The sequence below is a fragment of the Nelumbo nucifera genome, chromosome 2, assembly GCF_055504915.1.
Source record: "Nelumbo nucifera cultivar China Antique chromosome 2, China Antique-T2T, whole genome shotgun sequence".
Taxonomy (NCBI): domain Eukaryota; kingdom Viridiplantae; phylum Streptophyta; class Magnoliopsida; order Proteales; family Nelumbonaceae; genus Nelumbo; species Nelumbo nucifera.
In genome coordinates this window covers 14558787-14578086 of record NC_142650.1, presented here as the reverse complement: position 1 = coordinate 14578086, position 19300 = coordinate 14558787, and the positions used below count along the sequence as shown (strand labels likewise).

The 19300-nt window shown below is 38.6% G+C and overlaps 3 protein-coding genes across 11 annotated transcripts; 2 read left to right on the top strand and 1 right to left on the bottom strand.

Annotated features, from left to right (window-relative positions):
• Positions 1–2: 2 nt before the first annotated feature.
• Positions 3–12125, top strand: LOC104597135 (glucose-induced degradation-like protein). Of its 2 annotated transcripts, none has more exons than XM_010258543.3 (8): positions 3–387; positions 1160–1215; positions 4777–4920; positions 10587–10660; positions 10834–10888; positions 10956–11018; positions 11106–11233; positions 11910–12125. In XM_010258543.3, exons 1-8 carry the CDS (start codon positions 3–5, stop codon positions 11986–11988), a joined length of 984 nt encoding a protein of 327 aa, XP_010256845.1. In that variant the 3' UTR covers positions 11989–12125. The 2 variants fall into 2 exon arrangements, with proteins under 2 accessions (XP_010256845.1, XP_088753662.1); XM_088897536.1 differs by having other exon boundaries at positions 11870–12125.
• Positions 4927–18994, bottom strand: LOC148801937 (uncharacterized). 7 transcript variants are annotated; one of them, XR_016082341.1, is made up of 5 exons: positions 18621–18993; positions 18273–18500; positions 17567–18141; positions 9249–9381; positions 4927–8620 (listed from the first exon to the last, which is right to left on the bottom strand). XR_016082341.1 is itself a non-coding variant. In XM_088897538.1 (4 exons), exons 1-4 carry the CDS (start codon positions 18643–18645, stop codon positions 9328–9330), a joined length of 882 nt encoding a protein of 293 aa, XP_088753664.1. In that variant the 5' UTR covers positions 18646–18993; the 3' UTR covers positions 4927–9327. The 7 variants fall into 7 exon arrangements, 6 of the variants coding, with proteins under 6 accessions (XP_088753664.1, XP_088753663.1, XP_088753669.1 ...); XM_088897538.1 differs by having other exon boundaries at positions 4927–9381; XM_088897537.1 differs by lacking the exons at positions 4927–8620; positions 9249–9381 and adding an exon at positions 12275–12541 and having other exon boundaries at positions 18621–18994.
• Positions 13625–16036, top strand: CYCD7;1 (CYCLIN D7;1). 2 transcript variants are annotated; one of them, XM_010258545.3, is made up of 6 exons: positions 13625–14254; positions 14369–14455; positions 14626–14724; positions 14824–15028; positions 15189–15322; positions 15416–16036. In XM_010258545.3, exons 1-6 carry the CDS (start codon positions 13970–13972, stop codon positions 15689–15691), a joined length of 1086 nt encoding a protein of 361 aa, XP_010256847.1. In that variant the 5' UTR covers positions 13625–13969; the 3' UTR covers positions 15692–16036. The 2 variants fall into 2 exon arrangements, with proteins under 2 accessions (XP_010256847.1, XP_088753661.1); XM_088897535.1 differs by having other exon boundaries at positions 13631–14254; positions 15401–16036.
• Positions 18995–19300: the final 306 nt, after the last annotated feature.

Sequence of the window (19300 nt, the reverse complement as noted above, 5' to 3'; positions counted from 1 at the left end):
GGATGAACCGGTTAGTTATGCCGAGGGCAGCGGGTTTCTCTCCTTCTCGAGCCGATCTTTATTTTACCGGCTCAGCCGGTATTTACGCGGTCAACTTCCCAGTGAGTCTTGGGCCGCTTGCAGAAGGAATAGCAGAAAAATCCGGTTGCCGTGCTGGAAAGCCGGAGACGGTTCGGAATCCGTTCAGACCGCCTGGAGAACGCCGTCTTTCGGTTGAACCGGTGTCTTCATCGAGGTTTTCAGAGCTTGCTTTTATTTCTTTTGTTGCCCCTGAGAAGACAAAGAGGAAGACGTCGACTGACTGGGTTACTCTGATTGGTGAGATCCGATTGATCTGCGGAATGCCTGTGAGAGTGGTGGAAAGTTCGGCACCTTCGCAAGTTTCAGGTACGGTTAATTTTGACTTCCATCTGTCTTTTCTAGAGAGATCCAGATATGATTCTTATATGAAAAACGATTTCCTTTTTCTAATGGTCTTCTCCATGTTGGGTTTCTGTTTTTGAATCTCTTTAATCTCCGAAGCTAAAAATATCTATTGTTGTTATTGGATAATCAGAACTTACAATAACGATAAAAAAAAATCATAATAACTTATGATGTATTGTCATTCAAGGGGCTAAAAGAGGAGATCAGGGTTAGATTTAGGGTTAGGGTTTACATGAAAACATCGATGAACCGTCCTTGATTTGTTATTTTATCTAGGGTTACCATCATCGGGTTGGTTTCGATATGATGAGTCCACTAAACCTTACCGAAGGTTGAATCCCGTATTTGATCGACAGTAGACCTCTGAGAGAGACAAGACATAAAATTTGAAGGAATCTACACGAGCATGCAACCAAGAAAGATATGAAATACATCAAGCAGATGGAAGTGGGTTGTTTCTTGGAGAGGTTATTATAACCATACAAACTGACACTATATTTCTACTAACATGATGCAAACAGGAAAAGGCTTTGATGTTAATTAGGATTAGGATACCTATTTAGCATTGATCTTCAAGTTACTGTAAGTTCTTTTGAATTTAGTAAAGAGCAAGCTAGTTTAGTTTAGAATTCTCATCAAGATTGTTTTGCTAATATATTCCTTCTCAGGTCCACTATTGTTTTGCTTATAAAATTCTAATAGAAAGAATTCTAACTGTAACTTTCCATGTAAGGTGCGAGTTCTGGGCATGTTCTCCCTCCAGCTTGTACACTTCTGAGCGCAGGACAGGTAATCTGAACATTCGTTAGTTCTTGGAGCTTATAAAGTATTATACAGTAAAATTATGGTTCTCTCCGTTAAATTGTTTTCTAATGCAGACAAAATTCTAGATGTGGGATTCATTATAAAAGCCATTACCTAATGTTTGTACTGGCTATTTGGTGTCTTAGGGAAGAGGGAACTGGATAAAGGTTTAAAGTTTGGTAATTTTACACAACATGATCACTCTCAGATTTGAATGCACATTCTCATGCTTGTCAGCCCAAGATTTTACAATTGCACCAAGCATATTCGCATATGTCATCAAACCAAAAAGTCATATAAGGCCTCCATGGTCATAATATCTTGCTACTTTTCAATTGATATCTTTCAATGCTAGGAACATGCATTTGTGCATCATATAAAAGATATCATTTTGTGATGTAGACCCTTTTCAGTATTAAAAATCTCCTTCTCAGCTTCACATAAGTCTCCCAGAAATCTGATAAACAGATATTGTCAAATAACTTATGTTTATGACTTATCAAAAATAAGAAGGAATATATTAGCATTATTAGCAATAGGAATTTGGTAAGGGGTTGGAGGGTAGGTAGGAATTCGGTGGCTGAGATTCCTGTTATGAGCCCTTGTCATTACCTATGGATAAAGACAAGCTGTGGACAAAAGTTATCATTAGTATTCATGGGCTTGCGGCTAATGGCTGGGATTCCCGGATTTTGGCTAGGGCTTCTAGAGTATCTCCTTTGAAGTCCATCCATACAATCTTACCATCCTTCTTGCCATTTGTCAGGTATAATTCTTTCTCTAGAAATTGCGTCAAGTTCTGGGATCATGTGTGGTTGGTTAATTCTCCTTTGGAATAGCAATTTCCCTCTCTCTACGTCATTTTCATTGTGCCTATAATTAGCCGTTTGGTTTTGATTGGAACTTGGGTTTCAAGAGAGAGCTTCATGAGTCAGAAATAAGTGTTGTTTTGTCTATTCTCCAAAGGTCGGAAGGGGTTTTTCTGGATCCCACTAAAAAGGATAGTCAAATTTGGACTCTCTCCTCTTTCAGTTCGTTTTCTTGTCCCTCTTTCTTCTCAGTCTTAGTTCAGCCAAGGGATAGTTTGGGGATACCTTTTCCTATTGGGGGTTTTGGTGCAAGCCTGTCCCACCTCGTGTGGATGCTTTTTGTTGGGAAGCCTTTCTGCAGAGAATTAACACCTGTGGTTTACTGCAAAAAAAGAGACCAAATTGGTGCTTATCCCCTAACTAGTGCTCTCTTTGTAAGGCTAATGGAAAGTCTTGTTACCACTTATTAATCTCCCACCCTTTTATTTCTTCAATTCCATAATGCTTTCTCGCTTCGTTTGGGTGCAGGTGGAACCCCCAGCCAAACGTACAAAGCTTCTTTGCCTCTACCTTTGTTACCTGGCCAATGAAGAGGGGAAGATCTTTATGGAGGTGTACAAGGGCAGCTGTGTGCTGGACAGCTTGGGAAGAAAGGAATCGGTGGATATTTCTTGATAAGGAGAAAAGTAGGGATGCCCTGATCAAGGTCATTACAATTAGGGTTATCCACTAGGTGAAGTCTCTTGATCTTTTTGAGGGAGTCCATGCAGATGATTTGGTGAGGAATTGGAAGGTAGTTGCTGACTCAGCTCCTAGCAAGGTTGTGGTTAGACCAACTTGGTCCCCTCCTCCATGTGCTTTTATTAAATTGAATTTTGATGGAAGGAGTGAAGGAAATTCAGGCCCTTCAGGTATTGGGGGTGTCTTTAGGAATGAGGAAGGAAGAATTATTTGTCTACTTGGGATCAATTGGCATTAGTGAATAGTGATTCTTTGTGGGCTGAGATTATGGTTGTGCTGGAAGGTCTTTCTTCAAAGGGCTAGAGAGATGAATATCCAGAAGCTAGTTCTTGAGGGGGACCAATGTTTTGAAAATTGTAATCGTATCGTAAGTCGTAGACAAAGTTGAATCGAATTGAATCGTGAATCGTAAGATCATTTCTACTTTTTATAAACCTGTCAAAAATTTAAATATAGTTATGTTAAAAGGCTAAATATATATAGGAAAGTGGCTTTACCATACTTTTGATCTATATATACCTAAAATAATAGAATTTACCACTTATACAATAGAAGCCTGAGATGATATAATCAAGTTTGACTTGAAAGTCAAACAAATCCACATATATTGGCTCTTTAACTTACATATGATGCAAAATAAACTCAATTTCTAGTCTTAAATAACGTAAACAAATCATTTTCTAGTAAGGGCTTTATAAAATCTCCTTTGACAAAACTAAATATAAACCAAAACATAACAAAGTAGAAAACCAATTCTTAATTGAATTTATTTAAACTGTAGTGAATTGTAGAAGTTGCATAAATCGTAAGATTTATGAATCAAATCGTAGGATTCAAACAAAAATTGTAAGATTTTTGCAAAAAAGGATTCGGACATAAGATTCGAATCAAAGCTCTTGGGATTCATTCTTCAAATCATGAATCATATCGTAAATCATAAGATTTTGGCAACATTGAGGGGGACTCAAAGTTAGTTATTTGAGTGGCTGCAAAAGGAAGAGGAACCTGAATGGTGGTGCTATATAAATGAGAAAAGGAGTACATGGCTATCTCAAGGAATGGAAATCAATATGCAATGGGTGAAAAGGGATGCTAATTCATTTGCAGATACACTAGCAAAGCAGGGGGTGGGAAGGGACCATTTATTTTGGGTTGTATTTTAATTATGTTGTCTGTCTTTGGGAGAGTTAAGAGAGTTTATCTCTCCCTTTATCACCTTTGTACTCTCTATTAATCCAGTATTCCAATAAATCAGTTTATGTTATTCATCAAAAAAAAAAAAACTTATCAAAGAAAAGTAATTTATGTTTATTCTTTTCACTTATTTTGCCAGGAAAAAGTTGAATCAAATTCAAATGAAAAAGAAAGGAAAACCTTCTGAGTTTATTATAATGTTTCTGTGAATTCAAATAATTATTGGTAGATACTTCATTAGGTCCTCTTATACAATAAACTTTAAAAAGTGATTGTCCAGGTTATCAGGCAAAAAGAAAAACCACTTCCCGAGTTGTGGTTTTTCTTAAAACTTATAAACATACCAAAAACATTTAAAAGGTCCTCCGAGATCAATTTATCTTAACAGCATCCTGGGAGCCTCTAACATATAACTAATTCTCTTTTGTTAACAAAAAGGGTTTCTATAATCACCTTTACACTACTTCATCTGAATTTTATTCTCATAGGATGTAGTCAGCTCTACAGCTAAAAATATTGCATGGTTTACATGACACCTACATAATTTTTTTTTATAAGTTGAACCCCTACATAATTAAAACAATGAAAAAGAGGGTAGAAAAAACCTTGGCCTCTTACTGGTAACCATGGTTTGCTTGTATCTGAAAACAATGTAGCATAATTGAGAATTTCCAGATTTCTTCTGAGATTAATACAATGCAGAAGTTTTTGCAGATGGTTTGTCCTTAAGTTGAAAGCTTCTTGAGTTAGGTTTATGTTAGTTTTCTCCTCTTTCACCATATAGTCTCGCTTCATTTTCCAGGCTTTTTCTGGGACTCAAAATGTTTCTAATCTACAAAAAGATGAAGCATGGAGGGTTAATGTGCGAATCCAAGGTTGTGACCTTGATCATGGTTATCTATGTGGCACTATGGAGGCCCTTAATGTTCCTTTAGCAGAGACACCAGTAAGCAACCATTTTTCCTTCTTTTTTTCTTTTTTGAATTTTGTGTGACTTCTCTTTTTCCCTTTTCCTATGCATGTCATTCTACCATACTCTTCACTTACCTTGTCTTGGTTCTATGAAACTTGCATCACTGATAGTGCATTTTCCCATTCATTTACCTATTTAGAATTTCATTGTTAAATAACCATGTTATTCACAAAATAAAAGGCAGACCTAAAATCGCAGGCATGTGCCAATTTTCTTTTGTTCATCTAATTATCTTTGTGTTCATGTGCCTGGATATTCTAAAGCATGTGAAAGTTCTGAATGCTTTAGAAAAGATAGTTTGTTACACTATGAAATTCCTCCTGATGGTCTGTTCCCATCTCTTATGGCATGCCAGTATTGATTTTTTTTACCGTCAACAAACAAGAATTCTATTAATATTAATAAGATGTACATCAGATGTGGATATCCTTAGGTTAGCCACTGCTAACTGTACTACACCAGAAATTCATTACTTTACCACACCCCAAAACAAATTGTCCCTTGTAGCCCCCTGTTTGGCTAGCCCATCAGCTAGATTGTTTGCTGCCTGAGGTACCCAACTGATAGTTATCCTCATTGGTCTTATCAGGATTTTGATTTCCCTGACCATATGCCTGTAAACTCATGCCCCTTCCTGATTTAACCACCCTGTGACAACCTTAGAATCTCCTTCAATGACAACACTAGTGTAATTAAGTGATGTTAACTTTTTGAGCCCTGTCAATGCAGCCCAAAGTTCTGCTCTTGTTGAATCTCCTACCCCATTGGGCCTGAAAACATGGCAATTATGTTTCCCTCACTGTTCCTTATCACTTCACCACCCCCTGACAAGCCCGGGTTGCCTAGGCTGCAACCAAAGTTCATTTTAACAAGTATGGAAGTGGAGGAACACCATTACAGCAGCTGTTGAATTCTTCCAACTAAAAGATTCACATGGTGATCCTTCTGATCCTCTTCCCTGCCAGGCTGTTCTCACCATGTACATGAAATGCATTTCCTCTCTTACAAGTGCATTATTCTCCCACGTCATGCTACAAGATTTTGCTTGTTCACTTTGCCCTTTTCATTTGTTTACAGACACATGCATAACTGAGGGTGGACCTTGGTGCAACGGTTGGGTTGCACCATTGCAACCTGCATGACCAGGGTTATCTTGGAAGCAGCCTCTTTATGTATTGGCATGGGTAAGGCTGCGTACATCTGTCCCTCCCCAGACCCCACATTGGCAGGAGCCTCGTGCACTGAGTTGCCCTTTTTTATTTGTTTACAGACACATCTTATGCTGTAATCTGGATAGCTAACATATTGAGCATAGCAGGCTGTGTATATGTTCTTGAACCCAGCCTTTTTTCCTTCCACTACCTCTTGCATGAGTTATAAAAATAAGAAGAAAAGGGTTATTTTCAAATGAAATAGGGATATAGATTATAGACTTGCATTGCATACCCAACTCTATATTCTTCTCCAAGTGTCCTGCATTCATGTTGCTTTCCCCAAGCTGCAAAAAACACATTAATACTGTCTTGACAAGTAGGGGTGCAAATCAGGTACCTGATTTGAAGAAACTCCATTTTCCACTACATCAAGCCTTGACACTTGGGCTAGCCCCTTCAAAATTTAACAATTGGTTAACTTCTCACATCATCTTTGGACTTTGGCCCTATGATGCATTGGAGTGCAAAGCTGTCTCCTGGAAACAGTGCTGTAATTAATCCAAGGATGGAGACTGCAAGGCTTAAGTAGTAGAGGGAAGGTTCTTTGGGAATATTGCCTGCTGCAATTATCTGGACAGCATGGAGAGAAAGAATCTTGCACATCTTTGACAATAAATTCTCAGACATGGATACAATAAGATGTAATTTAAAAGGGCTGCTATGTTCATTGTTAAGCATTCAAAAACCCTTTCAGGGAGTCCAGGCAGGTGCAAATTTGCAATCAGCCTTGGCATTCCCCAATCTATCTCATTCTTGTTAACACCCTTCCTTGCTAGAGTATCTGCTAATCTGTGAATTCATCTGAACAAGCAATTCAGATTGAAAGGTAACACAAGTACATCTCTAACCATATATCTTAAACTCCAAGGTCCTTCAGAACTTGATTGCAGTACCACCACCTGTTAGTCACCTTTGATCACCACTCTTTTCCATCCATTTCCATATACTTATTTCAACCCTTGTAAGGGATCTAACAGTTTAGCTCTCACAGAGTTACCAAGCCTAGTTGGTACCATAACTCGTTAAAATGCTCCCATCATGGCCTCGGACAACCCCTCCCACACCTGATTGACCTGGATTCCCAAGGAAACTCCCATACAAAATTTAGTCGAATTTACCAATTGTAGGTGTTGTCCAATGTACAGATATTACATCTCTTGGGGAAGAAAATCTGCCCACAGCCTGTTCAACTCTTAAGATCAAGTTAATTGTAACTCTTTTAAACTCATCTGTGGTCTTCACCCAATGAAAAGCCCTAACCACACTAAGATCAATGAGTAGCAGCTGAAGAATATAGTTCATATGGATATTCTTGGGCAGCAAATCCTTTGAACCAAGGTCATGGTGAAAATTGGGTTTTATGCTGGATTTTTCTGCTGGTTCACCCAGGTTAGACTTCAATAGTACCCAGGTTTCCCCCCAACCGCAAGATCTAAATTTTTGTAACTTGTTCAGTTCACTTAAAATAAATTAGATTTGCACTTAGGTTGGAGACCAAGAGATAACTCAATGTGACCTCTTCCATTGCTTCAATTAAATAATCCATATCTATATCTATACTACTATTTAAAGTATGAATGAGCTTGTGGAGCTTTTCTTCTTGATTAAAATACCCCTTAGAATTTGGTCACTCTTTAATTGTGAGGGCAGAAAATGTAATTTGAGCTACTACTGTTCACCTCATTTAATTCCCTCTCATTAAGTCTTATATTTAAGACATTAACTCCCATTCTCTCTCATTGAATACTATATTTATGATATATATATATTTTTATGAATGATTATAATTTATTAAAACAGAAATATGAGGCAATACAGTAGACCCAAGAGGAGGCACGAGTTGTTACCTCTTCTAACAAATATTACATCAAACTAAAGCAGAATTGACCAGAATTAACCAGAACTAAAATTACAAAGCAGCCCAAAATAAATGTTCCCTTGAGGTCCCTTGCTTAGCTAACCCATCTGCTAAGGCATTTGCTGATCTTCCCACCCAATGAAAGGTAACAGCCATGTCTTTTGTGATCCAGTTGACTTTCCTTAGCATATCTCTATGTCGCCACATAGCTGAAGCTGGTTCTGTCAGCCATCCCACAACAATCTCAGAGTCCCCTTCAACTACCAAGTGCTGGACTCCTAACTGTTCTGCAATCTGAATACCTTGTACTGCCGCTAATAACTAAGCTCTATTGGAGTCTCCTATTCCCACGGGGCCTGAAAACAATGCTAATATTTTGCTTTCATTATCTCTCAGCACCCCTCCTATTCCGGAAGGGGCTGGGTTTCCTTGGCTGCTTCCATCAAAATTCAGCTTTACCCATCCTTCAGGTGGAGGCATCCACACAACAGAATTCCTGTCCTTCCTTGTATGGCTGTTAGCCACCGCTAACCAGTTTCTCCAAAAATCATCAAAGGAGAATGTATAAAATAGGTCCATAGTTCTCAACCAATGAATGGCCCTGTTTAATATACAGTCCTCAACAGCATATTTATGATATTTTTCTCACCAATAAATTCTGCTAATTAGATGGAAAATCCATGTTTTTTACAACCAAACAAAAAAATGAAGTTCTTTTGTCCAGATGGCAAGTAACCAATTCAACCATCTAGGTCAAATGGGTCAACCCATGATTTCATAATTGCATAATAATTTTTTTAAATAAAAATAAGACAAAATTATAGAAAATAAAACATTTTGTAGAAACTTTATATTAATCATATTAATGAAAAGTAAGTGCGATAAACATAAATTGTTTTTATTGATGATAGAAATGAAATACAAAATTTAAAACAGACCAAAAAATGAAATTTTCTTGTTTGGTGGCGGGTCAACACTTCAACCATTCTGTGATAACCCTTGATGTCATAATTAAATAATTAAAACTAGAAAAAAAAAAGATAAAAACACAAAAAATGCAGAGATTGTGTAGAAAGCATTTGGGCACATCTCTAATATTATATATTCATCATGTTAAACAAGAGTAAGTGTGATAAATAAGCATTATTTTCATATGATAGAAACATAAAAAAATGTAGAAAATTTTGGAGATATATTTTTACTGTAAGGCCATGGAGTGTGGTCTATACCTTGAAAGTCTGAGGAGGATGGTCTGAATTGGGAAAGGGAGGAGGAGAGAAGATCTGGCCAAACCCCTGGAGGGGCTGTCTACATACCCTCCAATGAGTGACCAGGCCTCTGTAGTTCGCCGAAGCTGGAATTCTGGTAAGAAAGGAATATGAGGAAAATAGGTCAGTAGTGGTGTGAGAGAGAGAGAGAGAGAGAAAATGTGTAGGAAAAAGAGTAGATGGGTCTGAAATGAGAGATGGGTTAAAAAGGTTCTGAATTTGGGTGAGTTACTTATTTACAAGTCAAATGGGTCTCCTACATTCCAGAACTTTCTTAGACTTTATCTTTACCATTTTACCCTTTATTTTTATGGAATGTTCTCATACTTAATTAATGCACATGCTTTTAATTGATATTATGGAATGCTCCAGCGCTAAGTGTGCCTTTGAATTAAATATATAACATAAGAACAGATTGGTCTGACCCGGGTTTAGGCTGAATCAGCCAGGTGAGCACACTTTTATGACTCCACCGTCTTACAATTACTATGACCATCACCATCATCATCATCATGACATCATCTAAATTTTCTATGTGAAAAGCACATGCACATTTACTAGTCCATAACAAGAGAGAGATTGAGGAGGATGTCAAAGATAGAATTAGAACATGGATGGATAAAACAGGAGTTGCATCTGAAGTCTTATGTGATAGGTAGCTCACAGGCTAAAAGGAAAATTTTACAAAATTGTTGTAAGGCCAGCAATGTTGTATGGAGAATGGTGTTGGCCAGTCAAGAAACATGTCCAAAAAATGAGTTTGGCAGAAACGTGAATGTTGAGATGGATGAGTAGAAAAACTAGAAAGCACATGGTCAAAAATAAACTAATTCAAAGGAACCTATGAGAAGCTGCAATAGGTGATAAAATGAGGGCAAGTAGAGCATCTATAGAACCTGTAAGAAGAAGTGGTCTATCACAATTAACAAGTTGAAAGGGCTAGAAGAGCTAAGGGTAGATCAAAATGGACATGGGTTGAAGTAGTAAGAAATGATATGATGGCTCATAATTTAACAATGGATATGGCACTGAACAGAACAGAGTGGCAAAATAGGATTCATGTAGCGACCCATATGGTTGGGTGTTGGGAGTTGGGACTAACCTTAGATGATGATGATGGTGTTGTTTAGTTCACTTCAAAGATTTCAATTCCTGTAAAAAGGTGATGATATGTGACTTCAGTCAAAGTTCTAAAGACTCCATCATTAGATATCTGCCCCCCTCCCCCTGCCTGCCCCTGAAGATGTGTACTACTTTTGGGGTACTAACATTCTCTCTCTTCTTTTTTTGGTAAATCAGGTAGTAACATTCTGGGAGGGAGAAATTGTTGATACCAAGAACTATACTTTCTTCACTGGCAAGTGGGAAGCAACGTATGAACCTCTTTTCCAACCCCTTGAGCAAGCATGACTGAATTAAAATATCTGAAGATAATTTCTGGAGTTAAATAAAGATATATTAGACTCTACAAAGGTTTTGTTCAGTGATTTCCAACTGTGTTGATTGGAAAAAATATCCACATATAAACATTCTACTTTTTTAACAGGCCAGAGCATGATGTACGGCACTGGTCCAAGTTTCCATCATTCTCTCCTCTTTTGGTAAGAGACCAATATTTCGTTCACAAGAAAAGTTTACATTAAACTTAACAAATATGTTCCTTTTCAGAGTCAAGTAGAGATTGATGGTGGTAAATCTTTGGACCTCAGCAGCTACCCATATATATTTATGGTATTGTAGTCTCAAATGTTACACGATGAAAAGTAATTTAAATTCCATTATATTACAGCATCATCTCACTTGGTTTTGCCTTTACAGAGATGGAAAGAACAGTACTTTGTGAATGTTGGAATCGATTGTGGCTTGACTATTGCTGGATTTTACTATGTGTGCTTCTCTTGTAGTGATGGCTCTATCAGTGGCTTCTATTATGACCCTAACAGCAGGTAGGGTGCCTTGCTGAGGATGTTCGTTTTTATCATCCACCCACCCCCTCCTTACACACACACACACAGAGAATAAATGATGAAAAAAGAGTAAAAGAGTCATTAGGCAATGATGATCCAAGCTATTGAGGGAGAGAATAAATGATGCCCCCTTCTTTTACCCTTGAGATTTGCATGTGTACATTAAATTTGTACCTCTCTGAATGAATGATTGCCCAGAAATTGCCAGGATTATAGTCCTACCAATGCAACTAATGAAATTCTCCATGAAAATGCATCTGTATAGACTGCATAAATGCAGAACACCCAAAAGGCAATAAATAAACAAAAAGGAAGTAACTTGGGCACTCCCCTAGTGCAAAAAAAATCTGACCTTAGACAATTATGATGAAAAAAATTACCTTAGGATTCTGTTGTCTGTTTAAGAGTATATTTTGACCATTAAGTTGGGATTATGTTCCTGACCCCACATAGCTGGGATAAGGCTTAGATGATGATGAAAACATTTTGACTATTAAGGATTAAGGAAAATAAGATAGTAAGTGGAGCCTTCTTTTGAATGTGAGATCTGTTTTAGTTCACAGGCCTTTGGAGTTTCCAATGTCATCATGATTTTTTTTTTTTTTTAAATAACAGAGCATGCAGTGAATAATTTTAGTCTCCACCTGATTTGCAGCCCATTTCAGAAGCTTGAGCTGAAATCCACAAATGAAGGAAGATCAGGTTTCAGCTTCTCATCATATCAGTTACAATAGAATGTTTTCATTCGGTTTCATGTTGGTAATAAGAGTTTTAGCTATTATTTTAAGATGCTGTATTCTTATGAAATATAAGAAAACTTATAGAACAATGAAATTTACAAGCATAAGATTTCACTATTGTGATTATAGAATTACGCCATGATTATTGTGATGTGTATGCTCAAGTTAAAAGTTACAATCAGAAACATCATGATTACCAAACATGTGGTGATAGTACTTAGCTCCATTTCCATCTGTTTGAGGTTGTCATGGTATTCATTAGTTGGTAAAAAGGTATAACCTTCTCAGCACGTTCCAAATTCCAAACGGATGAAACTCTGTATCATGGTTGATGGTTTAAAAATTAAAACTCAGACAGGAAATGGAGGCAAGTTATCCCCCTTCGGCCTTTCCTCGAGCATATTGACACAGCAGGGTGGCCCATGCATTCCAGTGATGTTAGCGAACAAAGTTGGACATCAATTTTGGTTTAATGAAGTGGATGTATATACGATATACTGAGAAGAAGTCTGCATCTGGTACCAAGTTCAGTAGATGTATAAGTCGTCTGAAATAATAACAAAATGGGAAAAGATTAGGAGTTGTCACGGGGTGCATAAACTGAGTTCACATCTCTGCCCCATATCACATCCTCGCCGTGTATTAAAAACATCTCCCGATGATAGTACCAGTCCCAATGATATTGTCATCGGGAGATGTTCCCAATACACGGCGAGATGTGATCTCGCATGAACTCTACCAGCAAGCAAACTTGTGGACTGAAATCTCCATACCAGAAGTAATGTTATTTTCTAAGGAGGTTCAACTGTCAAGTTTCCCGACTGGAATACTCAACGGTTTTAACTGTTGATTCCCTGGTGGAATGCACAGAATTGGACCAAAACACATGCATCATAAGCTGAAAATAAATAGGCCCAGCTCATAGCGTCCGGAAAAGGGGAAGACGTGGAACAGTGGTCCAGCAGTATCATAAGCCTCCTCATTCTCTATGCCTGTTATCTTTCTCTATGCTAGCTAATTCACTTGCTGCTATTAATGTGTGATTGTCACAAATTCACAATACATGTATGATTACTTTCAAGTCCCACCATTTCGTTTAAAATTAAAGGCGAATAAGCTACAACACTCCCCGTGAATTTTGATGAATAGCACAGGTTACCAAGGGACATTTTACTAAACTATAACGACTATACATCTCTCTCTCTCTCTCTCGTGTGTGCGTTTGATCCGTCAACACAATCCAAAAGTGGGGGACCCCCCGGTAGACTTGGGAGAAAAGAAAGATAGATAGATATGCAACAAACAAATACAAAGACGAAGCGAGTTGGCGAGTTGCGCAATTCAATCAATAATTGTACATCCTCTCATCCTCGTGTGCTCACGCGATTGGTTACTGTTTGGTCAAAACCCCATGCTTCAAATAAAACCATCATCTCTTTGCATTTACCCCACTTCATGAGGGAGGTGGCCCCTCTTTTATGTCCCCACGCTCTCCTCCCTCCTCGCCATTTCTCATTCCCGACCCCCTCGTTCTCTCCCTAATTTAATTAACCCTGGTTGAGTTAAATCCCCAACTCTACTATTTTCTATTTCTATTTAGCATCTCTGATCTCTCCTCCAACAACACCAACGGGAGTGGTAAGTGGTTATCTCTCTCTTCTCCCTCTCGTTCCCTGTTTGTAAGCTAAAGAAGAAAACAAACAAAAGTTACAACGTACAGTCTTTGCAGATTTTTCATGTCAGACAATTTCACTTGTCCCTTCGCCCCTTAGATTATTATTGAATGCCGACGGGTACATGCACTTGGCCGCATCTTCAACTCCTTCCCTCATTTGTAGCTGCTAAACCTTCCTCAGGTTCTGCGTTGTGTATTTTATTCACTCACTCACTTTGGCTTTGGAGATTTATTAACTAGACGAGCTGATCAGTCTGCCTTGACCTTGAGAGAAGTAGAGAGCTACCGACGAGCCGACGCATGGATAGCCTCTTACACTGCGACGAGGACTGGCTTTTTACCACTCCTACAACTACGCCTACGCCTACCATCCCTCTCTCTCTGCACCGCGAATTCAATCTTGAGAGAGAGACCCCCGCCGGTTATTCGTTCTACTTCTACACCACCACAGAGGACCACCACAATGCTCTCCTTCTCTCTCTGGAGAAGGAGATGACTTACATGCCTGACCTCGGATACTTGCAGCATCTCAAGTCGTTGGACGTTGTGACTGCTCGCGTCAATGCCATCAAATGGTTTATCAAGGTCCTTTATTACATCTTCTTTCTATTCATCATCATCTTTTGCAACTCTCTAAAGTCAAATCAATTTTTTTTTTCTTTTTGCTAATAAGTTCTCTTCTCCTTGTCAAATTTTCAGTCTCAGCGCCGGTTGAATCTCTCTTTGACCACAGTTTTTTATGCCGTAAATTACTTCGACCGCTTTGTTTCCATGGAGTACTCCAAGGTAAAACGCCTCGGGATGCATGGTTTAATTTGTATGTAACCACTGTTACAAGACTGTGTCTGTTTGTTTGTTTGTTTGTTTCTAGCTCAAATATTTCAGCATGAAATATATATATATATATAACATTTTTCTTTCCCTTCTTTCTCATTTTTCTTCTTTTTTTTTAGCAGAAATGGAAATATTGGATGATTGAGCTACTGTCCATTGCATGTTTATCCATTGCCGCCAAGTTTACTGAGGTATCCATTCCTCCACTACACGACCTTCAGGTGGGTTTTATTTTTATTATTATTGTTTTGTTTTGCTTTGTTTTTTGTTTACACGTTAATGAGCTTCTAATCAAGCAAAAGGGGTGTGGGTGATTGAAGATGGAGGATCTGGACCATTCTTTCCAAGAGAACACGATCCAACGGATGGAGCTGACGGTGCTAAAGGTGTTAGATTGGCGCATCAATTGCGTAACGACCCACTCGTACGTGGATTTACTAACGTGGCACCTAAATTCCCTCCAACCTCTCCTTCACGAGGCCATAACGTCTCGCCTAAATGAGTTGCTTCTCGGCTCTCTTTCAGGTAATTAGAGAAAACAGACAGCAGTATATATATTATATATCAGTCAGTCCTCTCTGCTCTCTACTGCAACTTAATTACAGAGTCCCACCAATTTACTTTTCTTGCAAGTTTATTCTGAGATTGCTTGGATAAACAGATAAGTGATGAAATGATTGAACAGATCCCATATTCCTCGAGTTCAGGCCATGCATTGTCACACTATCAGCATTAAAATGCTGTTTGGAAGAATTGCTTCCATCAAAAGCTGATGCCCATATCTCCAACATTAGCAGTTTCGTCCCTCAAGTTCAGAGGGTACGTTATTTGATATGAAGACTCAGACTCAGAATCTACATGTTCAATTATGGTTAATTAGTCTATTCCTTAATAAAGTGCGGTTCGATGCAGGCCGATATAGAGAAGTGTCACAAGATGATGGAAGAGCGAGTGGCAGACCCATCATACAGTAGTACTTCTTCAATGGCTTGTGGGTGTGGGCGCCACACCTACTGCCCTTCAAGCCCCACTACTGTATTAACAAAGAAGCAGATCGACACGAGCGAATGCTACGTCCATGATCTCTGTATCTTCAGGATGTCCGGTTCGAATATCAATTTCCAACGAAACGGAAAGAAACGAAAGATAGAAGATTATGATGACCCCATTAGCAGCAGCCAGCAGTAGTAGGGACTCCAACCATATCACAGTTCGTGATCCTTCACCCGATTGTGTGCAAATTTAGTTTCTGCGTTTTAATAAAGCCCACCAAGCGAGTAACCTTACTAGCTCGATCCAACCAAAACTCACATTCCATTATTGATTTTCTTCTGATCACTGTCTATATTAAGTCCATGAGGATTTCATTAGCTAGCACTGATGGATGGATGGATGGATGGATGGATGGATGGATGGAAGGCATATTATTTAAAACTCCAAAGGGGTTTTGTCATCTATGATTTATTTACTTATTATTTTGATGTAACCCAGGTGTGTAGCAGGGAATTCATAGGTGTAACTTTTTAGACCAAATTCTGCTCGAAGAAAACAAAGTTATATAGATGGAGCAAAAATTTAACCTTTGGAACTGTAGAAATAAGATTGGAATCTACGCCCTTTAGTACATAAATTAGGACCTCAAGTGATTAAAAAAAGGGTATTCATCAAAAAAGGGGAAAAGGGGAAAAGTTATAAACAAAAGACCAAGCAACAATATGTTCGTCCAATGGTGCCTCCCTCTTCATTTGGTCTGGAATATCCTTAATTACCTCGTTCTTTTTACCAACCACTGTAACATAATATAAACAAATATGAATTACTAAACCCCGAAGAACGTCGACGTGGTAAGGATATTGAGGTTTAATATATCAATAATAGGAAAAAGGAATTTGTTTCTCAGAAACTAAAACTTCAAAGTAAATCACCAACCCGGTTCGATCTAATCCGAGTTGCCGATTTTTCTTTAGTATCGGTCGGTTTTGGGTTATAAAAAAATATAAACCGATGGTTCGATTCGATTTTGATTTTTATGTATAAAAACCGAAACTAAACCGACCTTAACCGAATTAGATATTATATATATATATATTTCAGTTTTATATATATCTGATATATTTCAGTTTTATTATATATCTGATATATTTCAGTTTTAATATTTATATTTCACATATATATTTGTGAATATATATATTTCAGCTTTATTTCGGAAATATACATATTATGTATAAAATTTTAACTTTAATCTATCAAATCATTTTTAATTTCCAGGCATCCAACCTTCGCTTCTTAGACTTGATCCTTTATCGTTCCCATCGAGAGAATCCTTGACCCAAACCGACTAAAACCGACCAAATTGATTTTATTTAGTACTGAATCGGTTTCAGTTTCATTTCTAAGTAAACCGACCAGACCGGGTCGATTAAAAAAACATCAATAAACCGACCCAACCCGGCCTGTAAACAGCCTTACTTCAAAGACCTGATTTACAGATGGGATGGGAAGAACCATCCATTGAGGACGCCCCGCCCCATCAAATGGTGGATCGTCCAGACTTCAATTCCAAAACTAATACTTAAACTAACAAGGTTGAGACTTGAGAGAGAAACTGATGAACAAAACCAGGAAAGAAAAGAAAACCAGGAATATTAAAAGCAAGGTTCTTTTTGCTGTATCTATCTGTCCGCCGGGTTATCTGATTGGGATATAGGATTGATTGGTCGCCCGGTCGGTTCCTAAAGCGATTTTGGGTCATTGGAGAATGGAGACGGAGAGAAGTGAACCCCATTACGGATTCAGACATGAGCTCAGGAATATGGGGCCCGACCCACCAGACACGCGTGGCAATATGGGGCCCAGATTAACTAACCTAGTTGTTGATTGGAATACGTCAACCCAGGCCAGCATGCATCCTCATCAAAAAATGAAATAGAAAAAATAGCTTAAATTAGAATTAGTCCATGATCACCTGATCAGAAGTGAGGAGCGCCAATGGGTGGTATTATGATTTATGGGTGGGGTGCGGCTGTGTTAGAACAACTTACTAGATGAAGCAAAATATAATACCTGTATAACCGTGCCAGCGATTGGAATATTCATGCCGGTGCCGGAGGACATATTTGTTGTGGTTCTTGTGGACGACGATGAGGATAACGATGATGATGACGATGGCGATGACGATGACGGTGACGATGACGACCCATTCATCCCGAGCAAAGAAGAAACAGCCCCCCTCACCTTCCCCACGACTCCCGTTCCTCCAGGGTCTTCCCCTGGACTTATTGCATCTGACGTCACCTCAGAAAGCGCTCTCTCCCCTTCCTGCCCGTAGCTATTACTCTGATCAATCACTGAGGCTGTTGTCGCCGAGCCGTGAACTTTTGAAGTGATCCTATGGGTGACCTCCGTAGCAGCATCCTGTGCCGGTGCATGATTCTCAGGCAACACAGTTGCAGTAATCATGGCATATGATGGTGCAACGGTTTCCGTAATTGTCTTTCTAGGGGTGTTCTGCTTGTCTTGTTCGTTACGGGGGACGGCGCTGGTTATCAAAACATTCTTGTCAGAAATCACAGGATTCGTTCTTGGGTGCTGCCTTGCAGTCTCTTTGCACTCTTCTGGTGCCATCTCTGATTCATACACTGAAAATGGAAAGAAAAGAAATGAAAGAGTAAAGCGAGAGCGAATCTCGAAAAATAAATGCATGTCTTCACTGCTTGAATCATTTAAGTAGAATTTAAACAAATTAAAGAATTATTGAAAATTTGATTACTGGGGGCTCCAAGGTATTCCGGATCGTCATCTTCAAAATCGTCATCGTCCAGACTTACACCCCAAGAGGGAGTGGCATCGTCCTTCTTCTTGGCAAGAGTGTTTCTCCATTTTTTTGCCTTCTCTTTCACCTTGTCCAGAACAGATTTCTTGAACCGGTGACCATCATCTTCCTCTTGATGATTCACTAATGAAGGTATCGTGGGTGCAGCCCACGTCGACTGATCATCTAGCTAACAAAATTTATGTTCAGTACCATATCATAATAACACCATGAAAAAAAAAGCAATCATAATCATCAACAAATAATAAAAGAAAAAAAAAACTGAAAACGTGCTTAGAAGTTCACCTTGAATAAGTTGATGATGAACCATGGGTGAAAGGGATCTTCGCAATCTGGGTGTCAACCAGGAGAATTTAAGAGTGTAATTTCATAGAAAAAGAAACAAAAAAAAACAGAAAAAAAAAAAGAAAAGAGAAAAACAAGAAGTAGGATATCAAAACGACGAACTATGAAAAGCATCAGCCATCGGGAGACCGATGCTACCGGCGTTCTTTTCCGGATTTTGGTATATGAGAACGGCAGAACGCCTCGTATTATTTGATAAATCATCAATTGCTTTGTTCATGGCATTCCTATTCACAAGTGTCGGCTGGCTTACTTTCTTCCCTTCTTTCTCACCACGTGGTTACAAATCGACGGTCGATACTGGCATAACCGCCGTCGCCGTCGACTAGGTCCTATTGTCCAGACCAACCGTCATCCCGGTCCATATATAGGCTGTGGGTCTCGTGTTTTTTCTTTTCTTGGACGAAATACTAAAATCTTCCCTCACCTTTGTCGAATTGAGTCGTATTTAATGAGGATGAAACTAAAAAATAAAGGGTAAATCTACGATGCCGGAAAGTATGACACCTGAATGTTAACGATAGTATTCAATTACAATTTTTTTCCGGCATGGGAATTGTTAACGATATTATTATAATTATTTGTATAATTTCTCAATATTTGATGCATTCTTATGTCAA

Excerpts from the sequence above, each read along its gene's own strand:
- LOC104597135 (XM_010258543.3), top strand. The coding sequence starts at position 3 with ATGAACCGGTTAGTTATGCCGAGGGCAGCGGGTTTCTCTCCTTCTCGA. Across the intron at positions 4,921-10,586 it reads TTCCTTTAGCAGAGACACCA|GTAGTAACATTCTGGGAGGG; the intron begins GTAAGCAACCAT and ends TTGGTAAATCAG. Across the intron at positions 11,019-11,105 it reads GCTACCCATATATATTTATG|AGATGGAAAGAACAGTACTT; the intron begins GTATTGTAGTCT and ends TTGCCTTTACAG.
- LOC148801937 (XM_088897537.1), bottom strand. The coding sequence starts at position 18,645 with ATGGTTCATCATCAACTTATTCAAG. Across the intron at positions 18,501-18,620 it reads TCATCATCAACTTATTCAAG|ATGATCAGTCGACGTGGGCT; the intron begins GTGAACTTCTAA and ends TTTGTTAGCTAG. Across the intron at positions 18,142-18,272 it reads GGAATACCTTGGAGCCCCCA|TGTATGAATCAGAGATGGCA; the intron begins GTAATCAAATTT and ends TTCCATTTTCAG.